This window comes from Nuphar pumila, chromosome 14 (genome assembly GCF_984573655.1).
Source record: "Nuphar pumila chromosome 14, dmNupPumi1.hap1.1, whole genome shotgun sequence".
Classification (NCBI taxonomy): domain Eukaryota; kingdom Viridiplantae; phylum Streptophyta; class Magnoliopsida; order Nymphaeales; family Nymphaeaceae; genus Nuphar; species Nuphar pumila.
This window is the reverse complement of record NC_143262.1, coordinates 54492107-54519804: the sequence shown is the minus strand read 5'-3', so window position 1 is coordinate 54519804 and position 27698 is coordinate 54492107. Positions and strand designations below refer to the sequence as shown.

The following is a 27698-nucleotide window of genomic DNA, read 5'->3' as shown; positions in this document are numbered from 1 at the left end:
CGGACGTTTGGGGTCCTTCCCCCGTCATGTCTAAAGGAGGGTACTCCTATTATGTCACTTTCATCGATGACTATACTAGGTATGTATGGATCTACTTTCTCAATTTAAAATCCGAAGTCTTTGAGTTTTTTAAAAAATTTCATATGATAGTTAAAAATCAATTTTCAAGTAATATCTCTACTCTTAGATCCGATTCGGGTGGAGAATATTTATCAAATGAATTTCAAAACTATTTAGAAGTAAATGGGATTTGTCATCAAAGATCGTGTCCTAGGACTCCTCAACAAAACGGCTTGGCCGAAAGAAAGCATAGACATATCATGAAAACCACTAGGACACTCCTTATTTCCAAAGAAATTCCAAAGAATTTTTGGGCCGAAGCGGCCTTAACCTCAACTTATTTAATAAATAGAATGATATCTTCATCCTTACAAAATACATCTCCATACGAAAAACTATTTGAAAGAACACCTGACTTCAATAGATTAAGAGTTTTTGGATGTAAATGTTTTGTCCTTACTCATAAATAGGACAAATTATCTCCTAAAGCTATTGAATGCGTTTTCTTGGGTTATGGAGAAAATCAAAAGGGTTTTAGATGTTTTGACTTGAAAAATAACAAACTCTATGTATCCAAAGATGTAACATTTTTGGAAAATGAAAATGGTTTTGTGAAAACTAAAGATATTGACGAAAGTGAATATACTTTTTTATTTGATCTTCTATCTCAAGAAGATGAGACTCCTCAAGAAGAGGAAATCTCTAATGAGTCTTTGAATGACCTAGAGGAAATCCCTCTTGATAATGTTGTAGATGAGAATAATAGACCAATCCAAACATATGTTAGGCGTGGTCAACAAACTCAGATAAGTGCCTTAGAAAAATACTCTCAAGGATCCGACATTGAAGAAACATCTTTAAGGAGATCTAGTCGGATCTCCAATCCTCCAAATAGGTTTGTTTCCTATGAGTCCCTAACTCCTAGATATAGAGCATGTCTAATTGCATTACATTCATTTCATGAACCTTCATACTATAATGAGGCCAAAAATATTCCCCAATGGGTTGAAGCCATGAACTTAGAGCTTAGTGACCTTGAAAAAGCAAAAACTTGGGAAATAACTTCGTTACCCACTGGAAAGAAATCAATAGGATGTAGATGGGTCTTCAAAATTAAAACCAAGAGTGATGGTTCATTAGAACGTTATAAAGCACGATTAGTAGCTAAAGGATATGCTCAGGAATATGGTATAGATTATGAAGAAACCTTCACACCTGTTGCTAGAATGACTAGTGTTAGGACTCTTATTACTATTGCGTCTGTAAAGAAATGGCCTATCTATCAACTTGATGTTAAGAATGCATTTCTAAATGGCGAATTAAATGAAGAAGTTTACATGGATCCCCCACCAGGAGTATGTATTGGTAAAAATAAAATTCTTAAACTTAAAAAGGCATTATATGGTTTAAAACAAGCTCCAAAGGCTTGGCATGATAGATTTAGTAATGTAATGACAAGTTTAAATTTTCGTTCATGTTATACTGACACTGCTTTGTTTGTGAAAAGTGCAGGGTCTTCTGTAGTTATTTTACTACTTTATGTTGATGATATGATCATCACAGGAAGTGATGAGCAAGGCATTAATGATATTAAAAAGGTTTTGAAAGAAAATTTTGATATGTCTGACCTTCGTTTCTTAAGATATTTTTTAGGAATTGAAGTGGCGTACTCTCCTCGAGGGTACATTCTCTCTCAGATGAAACTTGTTGCTGACATCTGTTCCAAATCGGGTATCTCCGATGACAAGAAGACAAAAACCCCAGAAGTCATCAATGCAAAATTAAGGTTGGAAGATGGAACACCTCTCGAGGATCCTACTCCCTACCGGCAACTTGTTGGGTCTCTAACTTACCTATCCATCACACGGCCAGACATTGCTCATGCCGTCCACTCTGTCAGTCAGTTTCAACATGCACCTACAACCGTGCACATGAGTGCAGTCTTAAGGATTGTCAGATATATCAAAAATACCATAACTAAGGGAGTTTTTCTTTCTTCTGCCTCGTCACTTGATTTAATTGCTTATACTGATGCAGACTGGGGAGGAAATCCCAATGACCGTGTCTCAACTACCGGTTTTTGTGTTTTCTTAGGTGACTCTATGATTTCGTGGCGATGCAAGAAGCAACACAAAGTATCATTGTCCTCGACGGAAGCAGAATATCATGCTATGGCCACTACAACCATGGAACTTGTGTGGCTAAGAAGCCTCCTCAGTGATATGGGCATTGTCATCTCTACTCCTTCGAAGATGTGTTGTGACAACAAAAGCGCAATCTATATTGCAAGCAATCACACCTTCCATGAGCGTACTAAACATATTGAGATGGACTGCCATTACGTTCGGGATGAATACCTAAGAGGAACTATAGCACTACCTTACGTCACATCAGAGTACCAGTTGGCGGACTTCTTCACTAAGGCTCTTGCGGCTCCTCGGTTTTTGTTTCTCCTTAACAAGCTTTCGGTTATATCCCCGTAAAGCTTGAGGGAGGGTGTTAAAATATATGTAATTCATATATATATATATATATATTTATATATATATATATATATAATACCCGATAGGGGTATTTCTGTCATTTCACAAGTACCCGATAGGGGTACTTGTTTTTCTTAGTTTATTTTTCTCTTTATTTTTTGTAAAATGTATTTTTTATTTTTTTGTTTTTTGCTCACTCAAAAGGGGCCCCACCATGTAGTCGATGGGGCCTCCAACGGTCACATTAGTGACCGTTGGGGGCTCCCAACGACTACATGGGGAGCCCCCTAGGTGGCTCTCCTTTTAAGGCCTCTTGGCCCTCTCCCTCTCCTTCTCTTGTGTGTAAATAGGGGTGCTCCCCTCTTGTATTTCTTACTCTTGAGAGCTCTCTCTCTTTCAATAAGAGGCATTTATATTTTTATGTTGTGTTGTCTCTTGTGGGTTTGGGTATTAGCCCCTCTTTGTTTGTTCATTAGTAGATGTTGTAAGTGCTTAGTGCACTCTTTGCTTTTCCGCATATTTCATTACAGAGTTTGGGTCAAGTATAAAATCCAAAAGCATTTAAAAAAGGTGCAGGCTCTAGGTATGAAAAATAGACTCAAAACTGATTAGACCCAACCCGAATTTTTATACCTGACCCTCATGGTTCTATGAAACTGAACCAATTTGTACCAAAAAGCATTTCATACCCAACTCATTTTCATCCGTCACCCAAATGGTTATATAAAATATATACCTAAATTCAAACGTCTTTAACCTGACATGATTCTAAACCGATTAGGAAAACTTAAAATATAAATATCATCAATCTAAAAGGTTTCCTTTATGATACTAACTTTTCTAACCCACCCATTTATATCAACCTAATACTTGAATCAATAAATTATACAAGCCAACAATCTTACCCCCTGGTTGGGTCACTTTATAATTGCTCTTTGCCATTGATACTTATTTTAAATAGCAAGTTTTGGTGTTTGGACCTTTTATTTTTTATTATTTATAAATTTCACTCATTCTAAAATAGGAAGAGATACTTTTTTTTTACAACTACTTATTTTTTTTCATTTCACCTCATCATCCCAATTACCACCACCACTTCTCCAACATTACCACCACCACCATCATCACTACCACCACTTCCCCACCATTACCACCACCACCATCACCATTGCCAATACCACTATTACCATTGCCACCACCACAACCACCACCAGTATCACCGTTACCACTGTGAAGCTATCAAACACATGATAATCAAGCACACAAGCACACACGACACCAACATTTAACATGGTTCAACCTCTAAGGGTCTACGTTCACAATATACCTCACTCTCTTATCAATCACCATGAGAGAAGGGAGTATATAATCAGTTGTTTGCAATAATAGGAGAGAAGTTTCCTTTCCTTTCTACATAACATAGTACCTTAGAAAGTCACTTTACAATAGGATTCAAACTTTGGAAAGACTTATCATTATGTGTACAAGTCATTCCTTTGAAAGAAACCTTTGTAAACTCGTTGGAATCCTTATTCAACTTTCCTTCTAATTGTTTAATAGAATCCATTAGATCTTCTAGCCAACTCTCTTGATCATTCTGGATTGGCCTGATCCCACTGGACGTGCTTCCTTGATCCTTCACAGCCTCCTGCATGCTCAAGGTCCTGTAGGTGATGTTGAGCTTGGACATGAAGATGTTATACGAAGTGACTGCCAAAGGCTTTGTTAAGATGTTGGCTATTTGATCTCAAGGACTTGGCAATGAGCATTTTTCTTGCAACTTTATCTCTGATAAAGTGCACATCAATCTCAATGTGCTTGCTTCTGTTAATAAAAAGTAGGATGCATGGCTAAATAGGTAGCACTCACATAACCACACCATATAGTTGGCAAGGACACAGGTTTAATACCAAGTTCATGAAGTAAATATTATAGTCAGGTAACTTTAGTTAATACATTTGCAACAACCCTATATTCTGCTTCTGTGCTTGATTTTAAAATAACATGTTGCTTCTTTGGACTCCAAGATACCGGATTAGGTAGCCTTCTTGTCATCTAGGCATCCTACCTAGACAACATCTGAATATACCAAGACAGTTGAAGACTTGGATGGTTTTATTAACAGCCCAGTATTCTTCAGTTGGTTAATGCATGTACTGATAAACACTATTTACATAGTATGCTAAGTCAAGTCGAGTTATTGTAACATTCTGAAGAGCAACAACAATGCTTTTATAAAGAGTTGGATTTTCAAACTGAGCTCACTTGATCCAGAGAACTTAGTTGAGGCAGCCATGGTAGTAGGAATAAGCTTGGGATCCATCATATTCGTCCTTATAGGAAGGTCTAAAATGTATTTCCTTTTGTGATAAGAACAGACCTTGAGAAGAGTAGGAAGTTTCTATTTTCAAAAAATAACACAACTCTTCTAGGTCATTAAAAACAAATTGTCCACTAACAAACTTAATAAGACCCTGTAGAAGAGAGCTTGAATTTTCTATCACTAATATATCATCAACATAAACCAAGATATATACTTACAGCCTATTCTTATTTAAAACAAAGAGAGAAGGACTCATTTTTGAACTAGAGAATGACAGAACCTAACTCCTAGAGGATTGGTTCTGGCCTTGCGAATAGCGATTCAAAACTCGAAAAGAAACTACACCTACTCGGCTCAAGGTTGACTGGATGTGAAGCCGCGCTTGGGTTGCTGCAATAGCAGCAGTGGAGGCGGGTGCAAAAATCAAGGTGGGAGCAAGGGTGCAGCTGAAAGAGAGAAACATGTTCCCGACTGGCTGGCGATGAGTGAGGATGGGTGAGGGAGCAGAGTCTTTCTCTCAAGTAGTACTCACACACAAGAATAAAAACAAAATTTAGAGGAACACTCAATAAATCTCATTAAAAAATAAAAGAACAATACATGTCTATTTAGAAAAAAAGGAGATTAAGATAAACTGTACATCCACAGTCCCTCCCTGGATGGGATTCCAAGAAGGGCATCCCACTTTATGGAGGAGTCCTGAGGTGAGTGGGAGTCCTGGAGGAAGTGGGATTCTGCAAGGGGCATTCCACTCGCTGAAAGAGTCCTGAAAACTCTCTCTCTTCTGCGCAATCCCCAACTGGGAAGGGCGGGCCTGGGTTTTGGATGAAGCAGAAAAAGGGTTCGTAACAGAGAATCCCCACTTAATAAGAGCATTGCTTAATTCTTGGTACCAGGCTTGAGGAGCCTGCTTTAATCCATAGAGTAATTTGTTTAGCTTGAAAACATAATTCAAAAACCGTGAGCCCTCAAACCTAGGTGGCTGGACCATGAAGATATTTTCTTTGAAGTTCCATTTAGGAATGCATTACTCATATCAAGTTGCCGAACATGTCATCCTACTCCTAAGGCATTAGACGGGATAGTTCATATAGTCTAAGGTTTGAAAAGTGTCCCGTTGGATTTTCTTTTTATTTTGTATACCTATTTACACCCAACAATGTTCTCAGACGAATCAAGAGGAACCAAAACCCTCATCTTATTCCTCCTCTAGGCTAAAAATTCTTCATTCATGGCGTGCATCCAATTGGAGTCCTGAGAAGCTTACTTAAAGGATGTTGGCTATTGATCTCATGTAAGATCAGTGAGTAAGGCAATGGAAAAAGAGTTTTTGGTTGCATTGAAGGTCTTGGGTTTCAAGGTTTCATCTTGAGCTTGGGTAATCATATGATGGGTTCTTTGAGGCACACTAGGAGGAGGAGGTATATTAGGTAAGGTTTCAAGATCAACAACAAGATTGATACTAGGTGGCTAAGGTGGTGTTGACTTAGCAAACCCAGAGAACTCTTTAGGCTGAGGTGACATCGGTTCTTGAGGAATAGGACCACTTGAGTTCACTTGACTCTAATTAAGACTAGAATTACATCATGATTGAATAGAAAAATTAGGTCCAATCATAAGAATGGAGAAAGTTGAAGATCTCGACGGTTGGCTCAAAGGCTCTTCTTTTTGCTTGAAAGGAAAAGAATTTTCATCAAAGGTTATATCTCTAGACAAAATGAGTTTTTGTGAGATAGAAGGCATAGGTAATGATGATAAGAATTACTATATCCGAAGAAAATATGCAACTTAGATCTAAAACCCAATTTGTGAACATGGTAAGGCTTGCGATTAGGAAAGCATGCACAACCAAACATTTTAAAAAATAAATAATCATGTTCCTTTCTGAACAAAATTTTAAGGGGGGGTTTATTACTAAAATTCAGAGTAGGAAGCCGGTTTATAAGGTAAACAATTGTAAGGAAGGCATAGGTCCAACATTTTTATGGAACAATAGTATGGGCCATAAGCGTCAGACCAGTGTCAACAATGTGTCTGTTGTTTTCTTGACAACCCGTTTTGCCCTTGTGTGTGAGGACAGGACACATGATGGCCAATACCACATTCTTTTTGAATCCCTATATCAAGATCCAAACCGTTTTGACCCAACCAATTTGCATCCAAACCTTTTAACCCAAACTCAAACTTTGTTTCAAATCAAATTATATTGAGTTTGAGTCTAATGTCTAAATCCGATCAAACGACGGGTCTAACAAGACCAGACCTGAACCCAAACCAAATAAGAACTGGTTATACCGTAACCAAATCTAAAGCCCCCATGTTGTTAACCCAATCTCTCTCTCTCTAAGATCCCCATTTGTCTCTTTCTTATAGCATCCATGTAAATGGCTTTCTTAGTTTCTCTACCCCATAGGATCTAATGTAAATAGCTTTCCTAATCTCTCTCTTTATAGTCCCCATAGAATCCCGTGTAAGTAGCTTTTCTAATTTCAAACCACAATTAATTTAGTAAATTAAATAAAAAATCCACAATTGTCACCTTATCATTTTGCAACATGTATGATGTGGGTATTTCCTATAAACAATTTTGGTAAAAGACATTCCACCCAAAATGCTTCCCTATTATTTTTAAAATATTACAAAACAACTTATTTTGGCTTCCTAACACCCCTCATTGATCCTTTATAATTGGTATATGTTTAAACCCTAATACTAATAGAGCAATTACATGAGATCTTTTAAATGTTTTGGTTTTCATTTCTAGATACAAAATACAACAAAAAACATGAAATCTAACCAATGAAGTTAACATTAAAAGTTAATTCCTGTTGACATGGTTTGGTCACTTGTTCCTATATGATTGTCCAATGAAGGAATCAACAGACTGTAAAACCCACCCGATGATGTTGAGTGGGGAAGGTAAGTAAAAAAAAAAGATGAGTCCTGAACGAATGGAGAAGATGGTTCCCCAACCTTCTCCTCCATTCATTGCGGGCAGGGGGTGAGGATAAACCTCACCCCCATGATCATCGGGTGGGGGGCGAGGTTATCCTCACCCACCATGAGGACTCTATAAGGGTTCTCACGGTGTGTCGTGTTGCCCTATTCGACCGAGAGAGAGAGAGAGAGTTGTAGAGAGTGGGAGAGAGAGCTTGAGAGTGACAGAAAAGGAGGGAGGCAGTCACCAAAGCACCACTGACGGCCACTGCCTCTTTCCCTCCTATTTTTTCTTTTTTTCTATTTTCCTTAAGAGGCTAGCAGCCATGGCTGCCAGCAAGTTCGAGGAGAGAAAACTGGTAGCCATGGCTGTTAGCATCGTAACAGAGAAGGAAAAAGAGAGAGAGAGGTTATGGGTAGGAACCCACTGTTGGCAACCACCATGGTTGCTAGCGTCTTTGCTTAATGAGGAAGAGAGAAAGAGGGGCGAGACAGAGGGTGGTGCGCTCTGTCCGGGGGTGCCACTTTGAACCAGGAGAGGGTGAGATAGAGGGAGGAACACCCTTTGTCTCTGACCAAGACCCACTCGGTTTGAGTCAGTCCAGACCAAGTATGGTCAACGAGTCTCAAACCCGAGTCGATCAACTGAACCGGTTTTGACCAAACTGGATCGAATCAGGTCTGACAAGGTCTTAGTTTCCTGTTTGGGTCTAGATTGAACTAGATGAGACCAGCTCTGGGTCCAGTTGACTTGGATCAATCCAAGTTGAACTAGATCTAAATAGAATTGGGTCTAGATCTAGTATGGAGTTGAATGGATCAATCTTGGAATTCAGATCAAAACTGGATCTAGATCCAATTTGAGACTATTTGGATCATTTTTGGATTCAACATATAACTGGATCTGAATCAAGTCCATAGTTGGATGGATTAGTTCTGGATCCATATCAGATTTGGGTTTAGATCTAGTTTGATAGTGCTGAATCCAGATCAAAACTGGATCTGGATCTAGTTTGGAACTAAACTCAATTTAGTTCAGTCTATTCCTGACTAGGACAAAACTGAATTGGTCCATTATGTCCCTGACTAAGACAGACCTGAACCCAGTTGGAATAGTTGGGTCCAATCCAGTTACACCAAACTAGATATGGATCCACACCTCTTCATTAGCCGATCCATTATGGATTTTTTTGAGAATTCAATGGAGTTTGAACCCAAACGTAGTTGGGTCTAGACTAGGTTCAATAAACCTAGTATTTTAAACTCAGACTGAACTTGTTTTGACTTAGAATGAGTCAGGTCAAATTACCAAGTTAAAATAACCAAATTACCCCTATGTGTACCCAATATCCAATTAAGTAAAATGAGCATAAATTTTCACCCCGAACTCAGAATTAAGTAAGGTTTGGTGTGTTGGATTCATATCAATGAGAGAAATCTTTCTATATTATGGTTCTGATCAAACTAGAGGCAAAAAAATTGAGGTATGATAGATCACTTCGAGAGAGGTATTTTGGTAATTTTATCAAAATATAAATAATGTATGTATATTAATATGAACATGCTTGTGTGATGACCAGATTCTATTGTTAGAGTCACTTGAGGCTCGATTACGACTAGAGTGCAACATTCACATTTGAGGTAAGGGATATTATAAGTAACCTTAGTTGTGAATAAATCATGTTGCATTGTATGTTAGAATTTTTTGTTGTATATTAGCATGTTTAGAAATGTTTCGCTTGAGTGTGAACATGATATGTATAGAATGACCATACATAAGTTAATTGCAAAGATGAATGTGTATACATGTCGATTGTGATATGCCATACATAATAGAAAGAAAGATTATTTTTTGACAACATATCTATGTTATATGCTCTAAATGACATGCATTATAATAAAAATTATGATTAGCCCTGAGTCTCTTGAGTTAAGCTATGTTGTTTGAATTTAAATTGAGATTAACATCTTAACCCCTTAAATCTCGAAAGTAGCGACTCGTGAAAATGGCTACCTAGTTCGTAGCTAGAGTATAGCCATCATGGAGAGTGGGCCGCCATATTTAATGATTTAGATACTCTACTTCTTTGCATGCTTAGTATAATACAAAGTGTGAACCCTAGTATGATTTTGAGATTGAGAATGAAACCCATCGTGATTATTTCACAATGGCACTCATGAGAGAACGAGTGAAACATGAGCTTGAGAGTAAGGTTCAAGGAAATGAACTTAAGATATGACTTAGGGTTTTATATTCATATAGTATCTAGTACTCTAGACAACTATAAATGGTTGAAAGTCATTTATGGTTAGGATATAACATGAACAATGCCGAATTTGAGCTAGACTTCTTGGCTAGCTACTGGTAGAGTCTCCCTTATTATGTTACTGCAGTGCCTAGTGATATGGGGATCACTAGGAGCTTATGGTTTATGGTCTGGCCAACAATGTATAATTGGGATATTCTAAACGGGTTGCTACGCTCATAGATGACTATGACCAATATAACTGACCCAGTATTATAGTCTGTTGTGAGTGAGTATTAGATTGAGAGAGTTAAGAGAGAAATTTAAAATATACAAACATTGTGTGTTGTGTCAAAAGCTAAACTCAGATTAGGGGCTTAGAGTCCACTAAAGTTGTAAGTTAAAGTCATTTATTACTTATAAATATTATTTACTGAGTTGTAGACTCATCTCTGAATAATTACAATTGTACGTTCTAGATACACTACAACAGAGTTATTTGTTAGTTTGATTTCTTATCAATATTCATGTAATCTTTATGAACATTGTTAAAGAATTTGAGTCTATTAAAGAAAAAAATTTAGCTATGTTTTCTATGTGTGAACTTTGTATACTTTTGCTCGGAGAAGTAATACCAATCAGACATGGACTCTAAAGGTCCCGGATTGGGGTGTTAAACAAACTCATCCATGCTATTGATCTTAAAAAGAGCATAAAAGATTATTTTTCTGAAAAGATAATATGGAATGCATCTGACCTTCTCACCCATCGCATCTTGGATGAGGATGGTATCCCCTGACATTCTTCCAATTACTTCTCCTGTGTTTGTCTCCTTGTCAAAAAATGCAATGTCCTGTCTAAGTATGTTACTTAGATACAAACCCCGGATACGAGCTGCCTGTCTTTCTCCCGTTATCATCCAACATGTGACCTCTGCCAATTTTGAGAAAAAAAGAGTTTAGATGCCACAGATATTCAGTTGTTTACATATAGAAACGTCTCCAGGATGAGTTACGCCAGCAACAATTCAATAAATGCACAGATTGTATATAGCAAAAGAATCGTATAGATAAAGCAGATTCATCGTTATTAAATGAATCACTCAGCTATGTAACACAAGAGGATGATGCACTCACGTAAAAACGATACGATGGCTGCACCGATAGCCAAATATACAAACTTGAACGCAACCTGAAACCACAGAGACAGAAGTCTCAAATACTTGAACAATGGAAAAGCAAAAGCACACCAAACAACCAAACTGAACATTTAAAAGATGTTTTCCATCATGCAAGTCTAAGTAACCATGATATCCATGTAAAACATCTCAAACGATAACCACCACAAAAATGAAACTAATAGGATAAATTGCAAGAAAGATTAATCGTGGTTAATTAGTGCAATTACAGCAAACAACTCAAATAATAGGATAAATTACAAGCCTTACCTTGGAGACCGCATGGACCACATTACCCTTGTTGGATTGACCAAATGAATTGACGAGTTCCCCGGAAAGAACAGTCATAAGAGGCATAGCTAGTCCATTGCCAATGGCTGAAATTGTTCCCACCGTCATCAGAACAACATCCAGCGGGTCTGCAAAGGTAAACAACTTGTAGAAAGGGGCAGACCCATCTTCCCCATTACCACCCTCTCCTTCCTTCTTTTCTAAAACCTCACCATTTCCTCCCTGTGGAACACCACCACCATCTTCCTTCGTCATTCTTTCTCCCCTTCTGGGCACCCTCTAAGAGCAGTCAGTCCCTTTCAGTGCCCCAAGAAAAAAATGATCCCTTGATTGTTTTTATGCCACAAAACCTGCAAGCAGCAGGGAGAAGTAATATAATAAACAAAGCCATCACCAAATAAAAAACAAAGAAACATCTTTCGTCAACTCATAGACTTTACAAACAATACCATAAAAAATATCCTTTTCAATCAAGAAAAAAAATCTGCATATAAAAACTAGAAATTGGTCTGCAGCAATCAAGTTAGATGACTCCAAAAGATCCAAATACAAGCAAAGGAGAACAAAAAAAAAGAAGATTAAATAAAAAAAATTCCACCGTGGGTGCTAATAGAAGCAGTTGGCTGGGACTAACCAAGCTTTTGATATCTAAGCAATGAGAAAGTGGAAAAAGAAAATCAACCAAAGTAGTATAAAATGACAAAAATCAACAACAAAGTCTCATAGCCACAAAACCATAAGCACCTGCCCTTCATCTTCATCAACATTACTGCCGTCAGAAGATTCGAAATAATTGCCTCAAATGGTTATACATGCATATCAAAAGTCAGAGAGAGAGAGCCGAACTATAACCATCAACATTACGAAACGAAAACAGGTTCAACCAACATTGAACCTACCGAGAAACCAAACACGGGCCCAAGACATGCCAAGGAGCCCCAAAAAAGGAAAAAAGAAAAGGAGAGATGCAAGTAGAGAATGAAGAAAAAACAAGAAGCAAATACAGTTAGGCGACGAGCATCACCCAGGATCATGAATGGTCCCTGGAGGCAGATGGTGTTGCAGATCAGGGATGTTGATGCGGAGAATGGCGTATACGTCCGCCAAAATAAGGTTCACCATGTTGTTGAACACTGCCGGAATATGCCGAAAAATAGCGTTGTTGCGAGTCATCCATACGACCCACCATGACGAGAGAAGCCAAGTTCGCCAAATAATACGCCATTTGTTGCAATGACGAACTGGTTGAGGACCCCACAACAAATCATTGGCGAACGATTCCTGATGCACGCTGACCCCTGGCTTATTCCAAGTCACCTTAAAGATGTTTTGAAAAACAGAGCACTCCCAAAAAAGGTGAAAGTCAGATTCTTCAGCCGCCTCACACAACACACATTTACTCGGCAGATGAAATCCGATGGATTTGAGGAAGTTGTCAGTCTGCACCCGATTGTGTAAGATTAGCCAAGCCAGGAAACATGATCTCGGAGTGGGACCCTTGCCCCAGATCAGGTTCGTCGGAAACCGGTCCACCCCCGACGGAAGGAGAGCGAGGTAGCCTTCTTTAGAACGAAAAAATCCGTTCGGAGCAAGGTTACGACCAAAGAACGGAGACTGTGATTCAACATTGCCATTATGAGACAGAACTGCAGACCATGCTTGGATCCATGATCGCCGAAGCTTTGACATAGATCGCTGACGCATGCTTGTGACCCCCACCAATGATTCCACACCACCGTATTTAGCTAGAAGCACGCTTGCACACGGAGACCCAGGTTGGTGTGCAAGCCAACTCTGCTTCACGACAAGAATCATACTCCTCAGTCGGGGGTCCTTGATTCCCAAACCCCCCCTATTTTGGGGTAGTCGAAGAGTGTCCCACCCTATTAGGTGGCGCTTGTTTTTTGGACCACGCCCAGACCACAGGAAGTGCGTCACTACCTGAGTTATCTTCTTACTAACCCCCATGGGCATCAGGAACATAGACATAAAATATTCTGGCATAGTAGAAAGAACGTGCTTAATGAGAGTTAGTCTACCTGCGATAGAAAGGTAGGACGCTTGCCAGCCCAAAATTTTTTCCTGAACCCTTTGGATAGTGGTGCTCCAGGCTGCCGTTGATACACGACTGATTTGAAGCGGCAGGCCCAGATAAGAGAAAGAGTTATTCGAAACCGAGCATCCGAATATCCGCTGGCCCAAGTCCAACATTGAAGCAGGGGCGTTGACCATGGAAAGACAACACTTCTCGTAGTTCAAGGATAGACCTGACATCGATTGGAAAAAAAGAAGGACAAGCTTGAATCTTAACATTTGTTGGATGGAGGCCCTTCCGAAGATAATTATGTCATCAGCGTATGTCAGGATCTGACTACGACACTCTTGAATACCGAGAGATTCAATTAGATCACCCTCCACTGCCCTCTTAACCAAGACCACCAGGCCTTCAGAGACAACGTTAAAGAGTAACGGAGACAGAGGACATCCTTGCCGAAGACCACGACCAAGTTTGAACTGTTTTCCCTTGACCCCATTGATCTGAAACTGTGATTGAGCATTGGTTACCAGCTCATGCACCCAGCTAGAGAAACGCCTACTGAAGCCCAAGTTTGCCAACATGTTGAAGAGGAACGGCCAATGAACCGAGTCGTAGGCTTTATGAAAGTCAAGCTTCAGAGTGAAAAAGGCCCCCCCGCTGATCTTGAGAGAGTGCAACACTTCTGTGGCCAAAATGAAGGAATGTTGAAGTCTTCTGTTAGGAATGAAGGCGAACTGAGCCTCTGAGAAAATCCTAGGGGCAATTGACCGCATCCTGTTAGCTAAGACCTTGGCGATAATGCGATATAAACTCCCTAACACTGATATAGGTCTAAACCGCGAGATATCCGATGCGGCTTCCTCCTTAGGAATAAGCGACACAATTGCTAGGTGAGAATGAACCGGCAATCGGCCATTTCGATGAAACTCGGCGAAGACACTAAGAATGTCACTCTTAACGCATTGCCAAAATATGCGAAAGAAATCCACAGGATACCCATCAAATCCCGAAGCTTTCCACCCAGACGACTCCCGCACCGCCGAGACGATTTCTTCTTCGGAGAACAACCCCTGAATCGAGTTGGCTAGCGCTCGATCCATGGACAAGAATAAAGTTGAACCCATATTGCCACCTACAGCTTGGTTGCAGGAATACAAGTTAGAAAAATAGTTGGAGACAACATTGAGCACCTGATCGCCCGAAAAGGAGACACCATTGATATTCAGAGTGTGAATCGCATGTCTTCGATGCCTGTGAGATGCTAAAGAATGAAAGAACCTTGTATTTCCGTCACCCGCTTTAAGCCAATTTACCCTTGACCGCTGCTTCCAACGAATTTCATCCTTTAGACGCCACGATTGCACTAGAAGAGTCAGCTCGGCCGATCTAGCATTGAGACATTCAATATCTGATGCATTCATATATGACGTATCCAAGAGAGACTGATTGATAGATGCCAGCTCTCGCTCCCAATCCCCCAGATTTTGGAATTTACTTATTCTATTGGAGATGAGCCAAGATTTGATATCGCGAGATAGACGAAAAAGCTTAACCATGCATCTTGTAGCTGCCCGGACTGCAAAGCAAGGTCTACTCCAAGATTGATGGACTAACGACTCGAAGCCCGCCTCCTTAAGCCACCATTGCTCAAATCTAAAGGATCTAACGCCGGTGAAGCCTTGACCCCATCGGATAACCATTTGACTATGGTCTGAGACAGATGGTGGCAGAAGACAACAAGAGATGTCATTAATAGAACTCAGCAGCTCTGACGAAACGAGCACCCTGTCTAGCAGACGGAAGCACGGTGTAGATCGTCGATTGGACCACGAGAAAGCTTCACCAACATGGGGAACGTGGTACAACCGGTTCATCTGAATAAAATTTTGAAAGCCCCTTATTGAAGCCGAGAAATTAACCGGAAAGCTAGAATCGATAGGAGACATAAGGCAGTTGAAATCTCCCATGATAATATGTTGATCCCCGAATGAAGCAATAACCCTATTTAAGTCCAACCAAAACTCCTCCCGACGGCTTTGACGGTGGGGACCATACACCATAGTGACCACAGCTGGAATAGACTGAGTAGGTAAGGGAAGAGTGATGGATATGGAAAACGTACCTTCGTCCACCTGTTGTAAGGCTAGAGAATGCTTCCCGAGGATGAGGATGCCTCCCGCATATTGAGTCGCAGGTTTGAAGAAGGAATCTGCACCACGCCAGATTTCGGAGATGACGGAGCTCGAGATATCTGCCATCTTCGTTTCACAAAGAGCAATAAGATCGGGCTTTTCTTGACGGATCCAACTTGCCAGGAAAAGACGTTTGGTGGGGCAATTCAGTCCCCGAATATTCCAACACAAGATCTTCATAACTGAAAGTCCGGAAATACCCGAGGAGTGCGGATCCTCACAGACCGCCTAGGAGAGACCCCAGACTCGCCCGATGGAGATAGCGAAGGTCGACGACGTCTCCTAATAGGGAGACCACCCCACCCAGGAGGAGATAACCCCTCGACCGAAGGAGATGGGGTGTTGATGAACGAGATACGCCCAGCATCCGCGACCAAGGTCGGTAAACAATCTGCGATCGCAGCCAAGGACTCACGCATAACAGAATCAACGTTGAGGAGCTGGGCTTGGGAAAGCGCAAGCTTGAGCCGCCGAGCTGCATCGTCCACAGACAGACCCAAAAAGGATGAGAGCTGACCACTCATAGAAGACGAACCCGCAAATGACGGATAGACCAAGTTTGGGGAGGCCTCCAGGCCTGCGAAGTCGCCCTCCCGGATGAAAGAGAAGGAGTTCAATGCCAACGGAGCCCTGCAAAACACGGCTAACAGAGGGGCACTTACCAAACTGATAGAGACCAGGCGCATCGGACAGACGATGCACTTTGATGAGAAAGATGAAACCAAGACTGAAAGGCCATCAACCAGCTTGAAGAAGAAACACTGTCGGATCGGGACTCCGATAATAGGCGACCTGTGGGCCTGAGCAAGGAGAGAATCCTCCGAGAGATGAGACCTCTTACGCGAGAAAGGCCCAAACTCAAATGCCCTATAGGTCGAAGCAAACAAAATAGAGGATGTTGCAGCTGCCGAGAGGCAGAGAGAATCCTTAGACGCTAAGGCGACACCTGACGGTCCCCGATCCCCATCAAGCTCGAAGAAAGGATCCACCAAAAGGCTCCGCAACAACATAGCCCAAAACTCAGACCACCCGGGAAGCCACGACAGCCAACATCTTCCTGACCGAGGCCAAGATGCCTCGTCACACCCGCCATACCACCTGAAAACCCGTCCCGCTTCGAACAACGAGCCCAGAAAGGAAGATACTACAGATGATGATGATGCAAGCAAACTCACACCCCGAGGCTGCAAAACGTCCGCTGCCGACATAGAGACACAAAGAGAGAGAGAGAGAGAGAGAGAGAGAGAGAGAGAGAGAGAGAGATGGTGTTATATTCTTGGAAACAACCCAACCGAAATAATAGAAAGAAAAACAGCAGATTTATCAACGTAAATCAAAATGGTTTTACATCCCTGAAATCAACCAAAAAACTATGAAAAAAGAAGAGAAAAAACAAAAAGAAAAAAAAAATGAGCTTGATCAAACATATAGCTTTGATGCAAAGGCACAAACTTTTTACACGTACTTATCATACCAGCAATTGCAGTCACGAGACTCACGACTTGGGATCAAACTTCATCCGAAGGGCTTCAACCATCAGCCGCTGCATGCTATTTTTTTTTTTTTTTGAAGGGGCCGACATGGGTTGCATGTGTATGGGTCCCAATGTGGCATGCTTCCTAAGTTGAGTTAGTTGAGGACGTCACGCGTGCTGCCGTGCTCAAAGGCATCACCTTAATCCGAAGATGCCGCGACCTGGGCTTCACAAGGACACTACACACGGACACCAGACACGAATACACATTCTTTTTTAGAGAAGTCAGTAATGAAAACGAATTTATTTTTCAATTGAAAGATGTCTTTATATGTTAAATGTTTAAAAATGTTTATTATTCCATGTGTCGTGTCACCTGACACAGGCTTAGAGTCGGTGGCTAACTGGCAATTGCTCTATCTAACCTTATTTGTGTTTTCAGCGTGTCCACACAGTATAGACGTTGATTGTCACTCTGGCTAATTGATAAAAATAATTTACTAAATTAAAAAGTGAGACGGAATTTAAGGTCACGCGCATTTCTACATTTGCAGAGTAGGAATTAAAAATCTTCCTTTTATAAGTCAAAGAGGAAAAGCTTCTTTACATGACGGCATTCAAGACCATTGACAAAAGTAATATTTTTTTTTGTGTGAAGAGTGAAAAAGATTTTATTATAACGAGGGTTGAGGATCAAAACGGATCTGAAAAATATTTTTTCCCAGGGAGAAGGGTGTTGGATTTTGGATCGGATCTAATTTGGATGTGATCCATATTGACATGGGTACATCAAGGTATATATATGGGTGTGGCTCTTTGGTTTTTGAGGTTACAGGTCTCATAACTGTCTATGCATGCTCATTAGGGACATTATGGGTATCTCCCAGAGCTCTCTAAAAATATAAGAGTTCCATGATAGTTTGATGAGGACTATCACGAGGTCATACATTGTAACACAAATTTTCTATACCAAAAAATTATGTAATTTTTTTTTCAAATGGTTTTAAAAATTACGGCAAAAATTCAAAATGGGATAAAAGTTTTGGCGTATTACAAATCCATTCTATCATTGACACATAAAATTAAAAATCTAACATTCATAATTAATAATTGTCCATTACAAACTTTTAAATAAATATAAGATTCCACAAACAATTGTGAATGTTTGCAATCCAAAACGCTAGTAAAAAGAAAAAGATTTGTTTCGGTTCCCGTCGTAACTTCTCGTCATCGAATGGTCATTTATTCGCTGCTTGAAAAATATTTTAATCATAGGATCAAACTTAATAAGTTCTCAGTAAGAAAACACTATTGAATACACATAAATTAAAACAAGCATACAAAAATATATTCCAACACTCATACACGTTGATATCAAACAACACCTTAAACACAAGTATAATGAAATGCTCACACGATTTTCAATAAATCATATTTATATATTTTTTTCAATCAGAAGCAGTTATATATTCAAAAATATTTAAACATGAATGAACAATTAATAATGCATGCACTTACCATTGACAAATTTGAATTATATGCATAAGTGACTTTAACATCTTTAATTAGATTTTTTTTTTAAAACGATGCATGTTATGCCTAACTAAATGCACAGTCAATTTAGGTTTCAGTTCTTAGCTCTTTGGGTAATAGGAGAGTTTCATGGTAGCTTGATGAGGACTACCATGAGGGCATACATGGTTGTTGAGTGCCACATACATGTGAAATTTCTCTATTAGGGTTCAAGGGTCCTACTCACCTTTCAATATTATGGCCTGAGATCATTGAGGGCATCGATTGGCTGAGGAGAACACCGACCACCCGCATCTACCAAAGTGTTATTTGGATCGTCGAAGGTCGCATTCGATAAGTGGCGCTTCCATGATTCATTTTATACTAATAGAGGGAAGATGAAAGATGGGATTTCAAGCAAGAATTTCTCAAAAACCAGTTTCTTAAAATGCTTATGTTAAGCTCCATCTTCGGTAGAGACTGCTGAAACTCATGTGGAATGAATCACTAGTGTCTATGCACGCTTGCTAGGCGTTTGAAAGATGAATCTAAGTCACTCCCCCATGTACATTGACCAATTCCTTAAGCTAGCCAGAGTCCTCAAATAGTTTGGATTGTGATTTCGAAGCTTCAAGAGAGATGAATGCATTCATTAGAGGCATCCCCTCTGCTGTATTGAAATCATGCATAATGGAAAGCTCTCTTGCTTTACCATTCTTCTTTATTAAGGAACCGACATTTCTAGATCAAACCTGAAAAGGGGTTGTTCAACATTGAGATGTTCATCATCGTCAAGGTAAATTTGATCTATTCTTACCCGAAGGAGGGGAAGCCAATGCATAAAATTCGTGAAACCTAGACAATATCTGGAACATTTCTCCTTGTGTGAACCTAGATGGGAACACTGGTTACCTTTCCACTCTCTTTGACACCTTGCGTGATTGGGGCCTCATGCATTTATCAAATCAATATCGGAGACTTGAGAAATCGGTCATCAATCTGAATTTTGATTTTTTTTACCTTACAAAGTTGTTTTCGGAATGCTTGTGGTTTGGATTGTTAAAGATGGCAGACATTCAGGCATTCATTCAAGAATGGATGCAAGAGGTTTTTGTGGCAAAGAGTGTCAAACCAAGCTCCCAACCACCCTTCTTTATCAAAGAAAAAGATCCTAGTGATGTTGGCTAGACAAGAGCAATGTCAAAAAGGCACAAACTTATAAAAAATCGTCTCAATCACACACAAACCTTGCATGGCCAACCAATGGACTGGTGGTGCAATTTTTGCACATATCTAATAGAACCGTATGCTGGAAGTGTGGCTTGCCCATCGTCTTCAGCAATCCAAACTTAGTCGCCTGTGGGTCAAACAGACCCAGACAAACTCCAGTAAGGAATGAAAGGGATCATCACAACATGAAGCATGTATCATTCAAAATGACACAGTCCCTCCACCATGACCAGAACCAGACGTCCTTAGTCATTCACATAGGTCAACGCTGGGTTTCTCTGCATCAATATAACACCCCTAAAATTTTAAACTTAATTATTTGTCTAGTATTAAATTTTTGAGACCAATTCTCTCTCTCTCTCTCTATATATATATATAAAGTAACTCAGATCTTATAATGTAGAAATGATTTTAAAAAATAATTAAGACTTTAGATAGGGTCACACTAAAGATAACATTCAAATCAAAATGTATGTATACACATTTCAAACCACGTACAATATAAGACTAAAATATGAAGAGTTTTAATTTCATTTCAAATAAGAGTATAAAAATGATAGTTCAATCTCTACATGATCAAGTACATTAAAACAAAAAGATCATATCTACCAAGATCATAAGGTAAGAGTGGACCCTCGAGGATGCAACTTGACTAGTCTTTCGCTTTACTACTCATCATACTTTACCTGCATTACCCGTCTCTCATAAAACAAGGTCAGACTCACTAAAGTCTGATAGGTTAACCCATCCCAAACTTGAAGAAAACATATCAAGCATTCAAATGTAAAGACATGATGTATTATTTATCAATCATCAAGTGAGAGACAAGAGAACAACGTCCCATAAATCATTCATTCATACATTCGATCATAAAGCATTTAAAAGCATTCCATCACTTGGTATTTCATTCAACCTTAACTCATATCATAAAGCATAATCCATAAGTATTCAAGACATACAAGTCATCACACACACACACACACACACACACACACACACATATATATATATATGCATTTAAGACATTCAAAAAATTGCATCATTTTTATATGCATTCATAATTTTTATAAATAATAGGTCAAATCATATTTGACCACTCCAGCGTAAAACACACAACACTTCTTTAGTAAATCAGTTAGATATTATGATACATAGGTGTGATATATTCAAATTAGACAATTATAATGCAATCATTTACAATGAAACTATGTAGGCGTAATATCATTTACCTAATAAGTAAACATAGTTATTTGTAGGCACAATGTGTCATTTACCTATATGCTAACATAAGCATTACAATCATAACCTCATATCAAGATCTAAAATGGATAAAGATCTGATTCTCACATCTCACATTTAAGTTCAGTATACAATTATGCTACAACCGAAAAGCCAAGTCTCTAGACTCATAACTGGCAATCTCAACCAAATCGCAAGATCATCGCAATTCATCATAGCATTATATTTAATCATAACAAAGATTTACAAGATCTATACCGGATCACCTGGTCTGAAAAATATACAACCTTACAAAGAGTAATTGCCCTGGACGAATGGCCTGCCTAGTCTTGGACAATGCGCTTTCTCATAGGGATATATCATCTTTGAGGGCTATCTGCTCTAGGACCATGCACTTCCTCACAGAGGCTTATCGCTCTAGCCGTATTACATGATCTAGTCATGCACACCCTCATAGAGAATTCTTCAAAAATAGTTCTTCAATGAATATATTATTCAGTGAAAACTATTGTCATACATGCATCAATATAATTGACCACTTTCAAGATTGATAGCCACCAACATGGGCACAAACATATATACAATCAATTGGCAAATCATAAGATTTAGGTTACCATTTTGGGGTACCAACAAATATCAATTCAATCGACTGAACACAAGGTCAGAAGCTACGATCTAGGCTTGAATATTCAATTAATCTCAAAAAGATTTATGTATATCTCATTTCATGCATTAATCAACATGCATCACATCATATAACATATCATATGTCACATTACATGTCACCTTATATATCACAACATTTCAATCATATCATCACATGCATGATATAGTCAACATATAATATTATATTTCATAAATTAAACCTCAAAGCATGTGTAAATAAGACTTATAATTTTGTGCATGCATACGTGAACATGCACATTCTATAGTATGAAACAACTAAACCACAACCTATGTAACTCCTACGTAGTTCGAGTTATGCAAACATGATTCAAGTCATATATACATTTTCACTATGTGAATCAATATAAAAAGCAAACATTTTATATATATTCTATCTCACACATAGTATATATATTGATAGCATTCACATAAATAATGGTTTATCCATGAGAGCACATGACGTATCGGTCCATACATAACAATATTTGCATAATCCTATTATGAACATGATTCTATCACATATGCTTTCATGTATGATTCATTCATAACATATACGGCATGTTTCACAAAAATATCATTTTGCACAAGCAATTTAATTTAGTTATATTATCACATCCATCATGCAACATTCATTTCAATGATGTATACTCAAACATGTACCTGCAACAAACACACTCTATATTTCACTAACTACAATCATGACATACATGATATTCTGAACCACAACAAGAAAAGCACTTCTATTACCATATATTCAAATCATGCTCAGCATGATCTTCGAATTACAATCACAACAGTCCTAGATATCCATAACTAAGTGAAGTGTGTGAGCATAAAGGTGTTGCATAGAACAAAATAAATTATTATGTGATGTATTTGCATCATGTATACTTACCATGGGTGTTTACCCAATTTGTATTTTACATTGCACTTTATTTAATACATAATGGCTTATAGTCATTTTGATACTTAGCATAAATATCACATTTTTGGTATATCCTACACTCAAATCAGGTAAATATATAGGCCAACTTATGCATATATAACAACCCTAGATTTCCAAAACTAAGTGCGATATATGTGCATAACTTGTATTTGCAATTCAGTTAAGTATTTAGCACAACATCATGCTTATATAATTAATGCCTAAACATACTCTCTACAAGTTGAGTTTAGGAAACATACTACTAATAATGTGAAGAACAAATCAAAAACTAAAAGACCAAGGGGTTTCAAAATTCATAAAGACTGCTTAAGATAGCAAAGGCAAAAACTCGAACACTTGACATGCATGTACAACACTAAGAAGGACAACACTGAACGACTCAACTGGGGCATTCCCACTGGTCTGCATGTACCTCAATGCTGCAAAGTCCCCATAGCTTTTCTCATATCCGGATTCTCCATCTTCTGCCACTCAACCTCAAGGATAGTGAACCTTGTATATTCCCCAGACTGCTCATCAAAATCTAGGCTTTCTCTAAGCATCTTGGAGCATGATTCTCTTCTACTATCATAACCATCTTCACCTAAGCTATTTGCTCTATTTGAGCCAAAAGATTTCATTTTGCTAGACAAAAGTTCTTTCTTAAGTGAGTTTCACAGCAACAAACAAGTTGAATGGATGTTACTGCTGGATGTTACTGCTCTAACAAGAATGCTTAAATTAATGCCCACCTCAGGGTAAGGAAAACTGAAGCTAGATTATCATTACAACAACAACAACAACAACTATGCCTTCATCCCAAAACAATTGGGGTCAGCGATATGAACCAAAAAAGAAATTCATTTTGGGTCTTCCACATGAATCCTTTTCCTCCAATCATTTCTATCCAACGCCATGTCCTCGGTGAGGTTCAAAGCATTCATATCCTTTCCTATCATCTCCATCCAAGTCTTCCTAGGCCTACCCCGACCTCTTTTAACTAATATATTTTCCCATTTCTCCAACCTTCTAACTGGAGCATCATTAGGCCTTCGCCGAATATGTCCAAACCACCGTAAACGATTCTCTCGCATCTTATTTTCAATGGGTGCAACACCTACCTTCTTACGTATCTCTTCGTTCCGAATCTTATCTTTTATTGTATTTCCACACATCCATCTAAGCATCCGCATCTCAGCTACACTCATTTTTTGAATATGATGTCTCTTGGCAGCCCAACATTCCGTACCATATAGTAAAGCGGGTCTAATAGTCATCCTATAAAACTTTCCCTTCAACCGCAATGGCATTCTACGATCGCACAGCACTCCAGTAGCACTTTTCCATTTCATCCACCCAACCTTTATCCTATGATTTACATCTCCATCAATTTCTCCATACTTTTGAATGATGGATCCCAAATATTTGAAATAATCATTCACCGGTATATCTTGCTCACCGAGCTTCACTACACTCCCATCACTACTTCGTTGCTTACTAAACCGACATTCCATATATTCAGTCTTACTCTTACTCAACTTAAAACCTCTAGCTTCCAATGTCTGTCTCCATAATTCTAACTTAGCATTAACCCCAGCTCTAGACTCATCAATCAAAACAATATCATCAGCAAACAACATACACCACGGTACATTTTCTTGAATTGATCTCGTAAGCTCATCCATCACTATCGCAAATAGGAAAGGGCTTAAAGCAGATCCTTGATGTAACCCAACCGTTATCGGGAAATTGGTTGTCACCCCTCCACAAGTGCGGACATTGGTTACTACTCCTTCATACATATCTTTAATTATACTAATGTACCTGAGAGAAACACCTTTCTTCATCATTGTCCACCAGAGAACGTCCCTAGGTACTCTATCGTATGCCTTCTCTAAATCAATAAAAACCATATGCAAATCTTTGTTCCTCTCTCTATATCTTTCAATAAGTTGTCTAAGAAGATGTATAGCTTCCATAGTTGATCTTCCAGGCATAAAACCAAATTGATTCTCCGATATCATGACAACCTTCCTCAACCTAGACTCAATCACCCTCTCCCAAAGTTTCATAGTATGACTCATGAGTTTTATACCACGATAGTTTGTGCAATCTTGTATATCACCCTTATTCTTATATAAAGGCACCAAAGTACTCTTCCTCCACTCATTAGGCATCTTATTTGTTCGCCAAATCAAGTTAAAAAGATTTGTCAACCATTCTAAACCTTTCTCTCCCAAGCATTTCCAAGCCTCGATAGGTATACCATCTGGGCCAACTGCCCTTCTTGATTTCATTTTCTTCAAAGCCTCTGCAATTTCTTTCTTTTGAATCTTGCGCATGAAGTCACGATTTATCTCATGAAAAGGAATGGAGAAGTCTCCAAGATCTTGAGCATGACTATCATTAAATAGCTTATCAAAATAATCTTTCCATCTCTCCTTAATCTCCTCATCTTTGACTAAAACCCTTTGCGTTTCATCTTTGATACATCTAACCATACCCAAATCCTTCGATTTCCTATCTCTTATCTTTGCAAGCCTATAAATATCCTTCTCGCCTTCTTTGGTATCCAACTTGTCATAAACCTCCTTATATACCTTAGCCCTCGCGTTTCGAACAACTTTTTTAGCTTCCTTCTTTGCTATCATATACTTCTCCAAATTCTCATTATCACGACTCTTACTTAGATTTCTATAACACTCTCTTTTAACCTTAATAGCTAATTTGACATCCTCGTTCCACCATGATGTATCGTTACCTAGTGGTGCACCGCCTTTAGACTCACCCAATACCTCCTTAGCTACTTTTCTCATACCACCCGCTATCTTATTCCACATTGATTCTGAATCCTCCTCGAGACACCAATCAACTTCCTTAACTACCTGCTCTACAAACATTCCTTGTTTAGCTCCTTTTAGTGCCCACCACTTAATTCTAGGATCTATCCTATGTCTATCCCTTTTGCGGCATTGTCTAATTCTAAGATCTAAAATTAAGACTCTATGTTGTGTAGCTACACTTTCTCCTGGTATAACCTTACAATCGATGCAACAACCCCTATCTCTCTTTCTAAGTAGGAAAAAATCTATCTGACTCGTATTAACCCCACTTTTAAATGTTACTAGGTGAGACTCCCTCTTCCTAAACCAAGTGTTTGCTAAGATCATATCATAGGACAAACAAAAATCTAAAATCCTTTCTCCACTTTCATTTCTTTCTCCTATACCATAGCCTCCATGGATATTCTCAAATCCATCCCTACTAATGCCTACATGTCCATTAAGGTCACCGCCGATGAAAAGCTTTTCTCCATAAGATGTCTCTTGTACTACTCCATCTAAATCTTCCCAAAATTGATGCTTAATGGAATCATCTAAACCTACTTGAGGTGCATAAACACTAATAATATTAATAATATCCGTACCTAGTACTAATTTAATAAGTAAAATTCTATCACCCTTCCTACGGACCTCCACTACATTATCTATAAACTGACGACTCATAACAATCCCTACTCCATTCCTATTCCTATTTATTCTTGTATACCAAATCTTATATCCCCAAGGTTCTATCACTTTAGCTTTCTCACCTACCCATTTGGTCTCTTGAAGACATAAAATATCAATCTTTCTCCTACACATAACATCTACTAACTCTACCAACTTACCAGTTAAAGACCCTATGTTCCAAGTGGCTAACCTAATTTTATGGTCTTGGACTAACTTCTTTACCCCCACCCGTCCAACAAAGTGAGGGAACCCTTGCCTATTTGACACCACACCCGGGCGCCGGTGTGACGCGTCGCTTCTGGGCGACGACCTAGCAACCCTTGCACATTTATCACTGCCTCCGGGCCTAGAGAGTACAGCGCGTCGCTCAGTAGGGAACGCCCCAACGAAATTCTCATATTGGTTCATTTTCATAGGATATGACAAAGTTTTTATGCTGGCTGTCACAGGCCTACCGCAACCCTCCTCCTTTATCCGGGCTTGGGACCGGCAGTGTATAACTACACAGGCGGAGTTGAAGCTAGATTATCATTAACTATGAAATTTCATTCAACTTTAAAAATTACAATAAGCTCACAATTTCATATCTCTCACCTCACTGAAGCTGAAAAAACAACGTTGCAATGACCGCTCAAATACAAGAGAACTCTTCCTCTAAATTACCTAGATGCTCTAATGAAATCAAGTATTTTGTCCACACAACTTCATCCTTCTCAGTCATCAAATTGAACACCTCCCTAGAATCGACAATTCTCCCAGCTTTCACATACCCATCTACTATCGGTTTCATCGAAACAAAATCTCTCTTGGACATTTTGTCAAACACTTGGCATGCAAGCTCAATTGATGAACAACTGTAGTAAAGCCTGATGAGATTGTTCTGTATGTACCTATCTAAACCAAATGTGCATTTCAAAACCCTCCAGTGAATCTGCATTCTCTCACTAAGGGTGAGCTCCTTAATACACGCCATCAAGGTGCAGGTGAAGGAATGCTTGTTGGGTGCAACTCTACAGTCCTGTATTCTTAGGATGGACAGAGCGTGGTCGAAGAGGTTCTGGCTCTAGGGCAACTTCTAGATCATGGACTTTCATGTGAAGAGGCTCGGTTGTTTGATCTGGTCGAAGAGTAGAGAAGCATAGTGGAAGTCGTCAGAAGGGAGTGGCGCCCTCTGGTGCTTAGGGAGGAGGGCCGACCATTGGAGGTGTTCACCGGAGTTGGGTGGCGATGGTGGTCGGCTACCATGCTCAGGGAAAACAGAGAGTCGAGAAAGAGAAGGAAAAACCTAAGGTTTTTCATTAAACACTTAGGTTTAAACTTTTTTTATATTCTAAACCCCTTGTGCACCCAAGATGTTGGGTCTGGATCGGGTTTGGTTCCCACACTACCATGC

General features: G+C 39.2%; 1 protein-coding gene across 1 annotated transcript in view; it reads right to left on the bottom strand.

Annotated features, from left to right (window-relative positions):
• LOC149816838 (ABC transporter B family member 11-like) overlaps nt 1-27698 on the bottom strand; it is an 80048-nt gene that overhangs the window by 8482 nt on the left and 43868 nt on the right. Inside the window, exons 2-4 of the mRNA XM_089987788.1 lie at nt 11497-11867; nt 11186-11240; nt 10807-10982 (exon numbers count right to left, since the gene is read on the bottom strand). Of these exons, the coding sequence (XP_089843914.1) occupies nt 10807-10982; nt 11186-11240; nt 11497-11772 (507 nt within the window). The 5' untranslated portion in view covers nt 11773-11867. The remainder of the gene's footprint in view (nt 1-10806; nt 10983-11185; nt 11241-11496; nt 11868-27698) is intronic.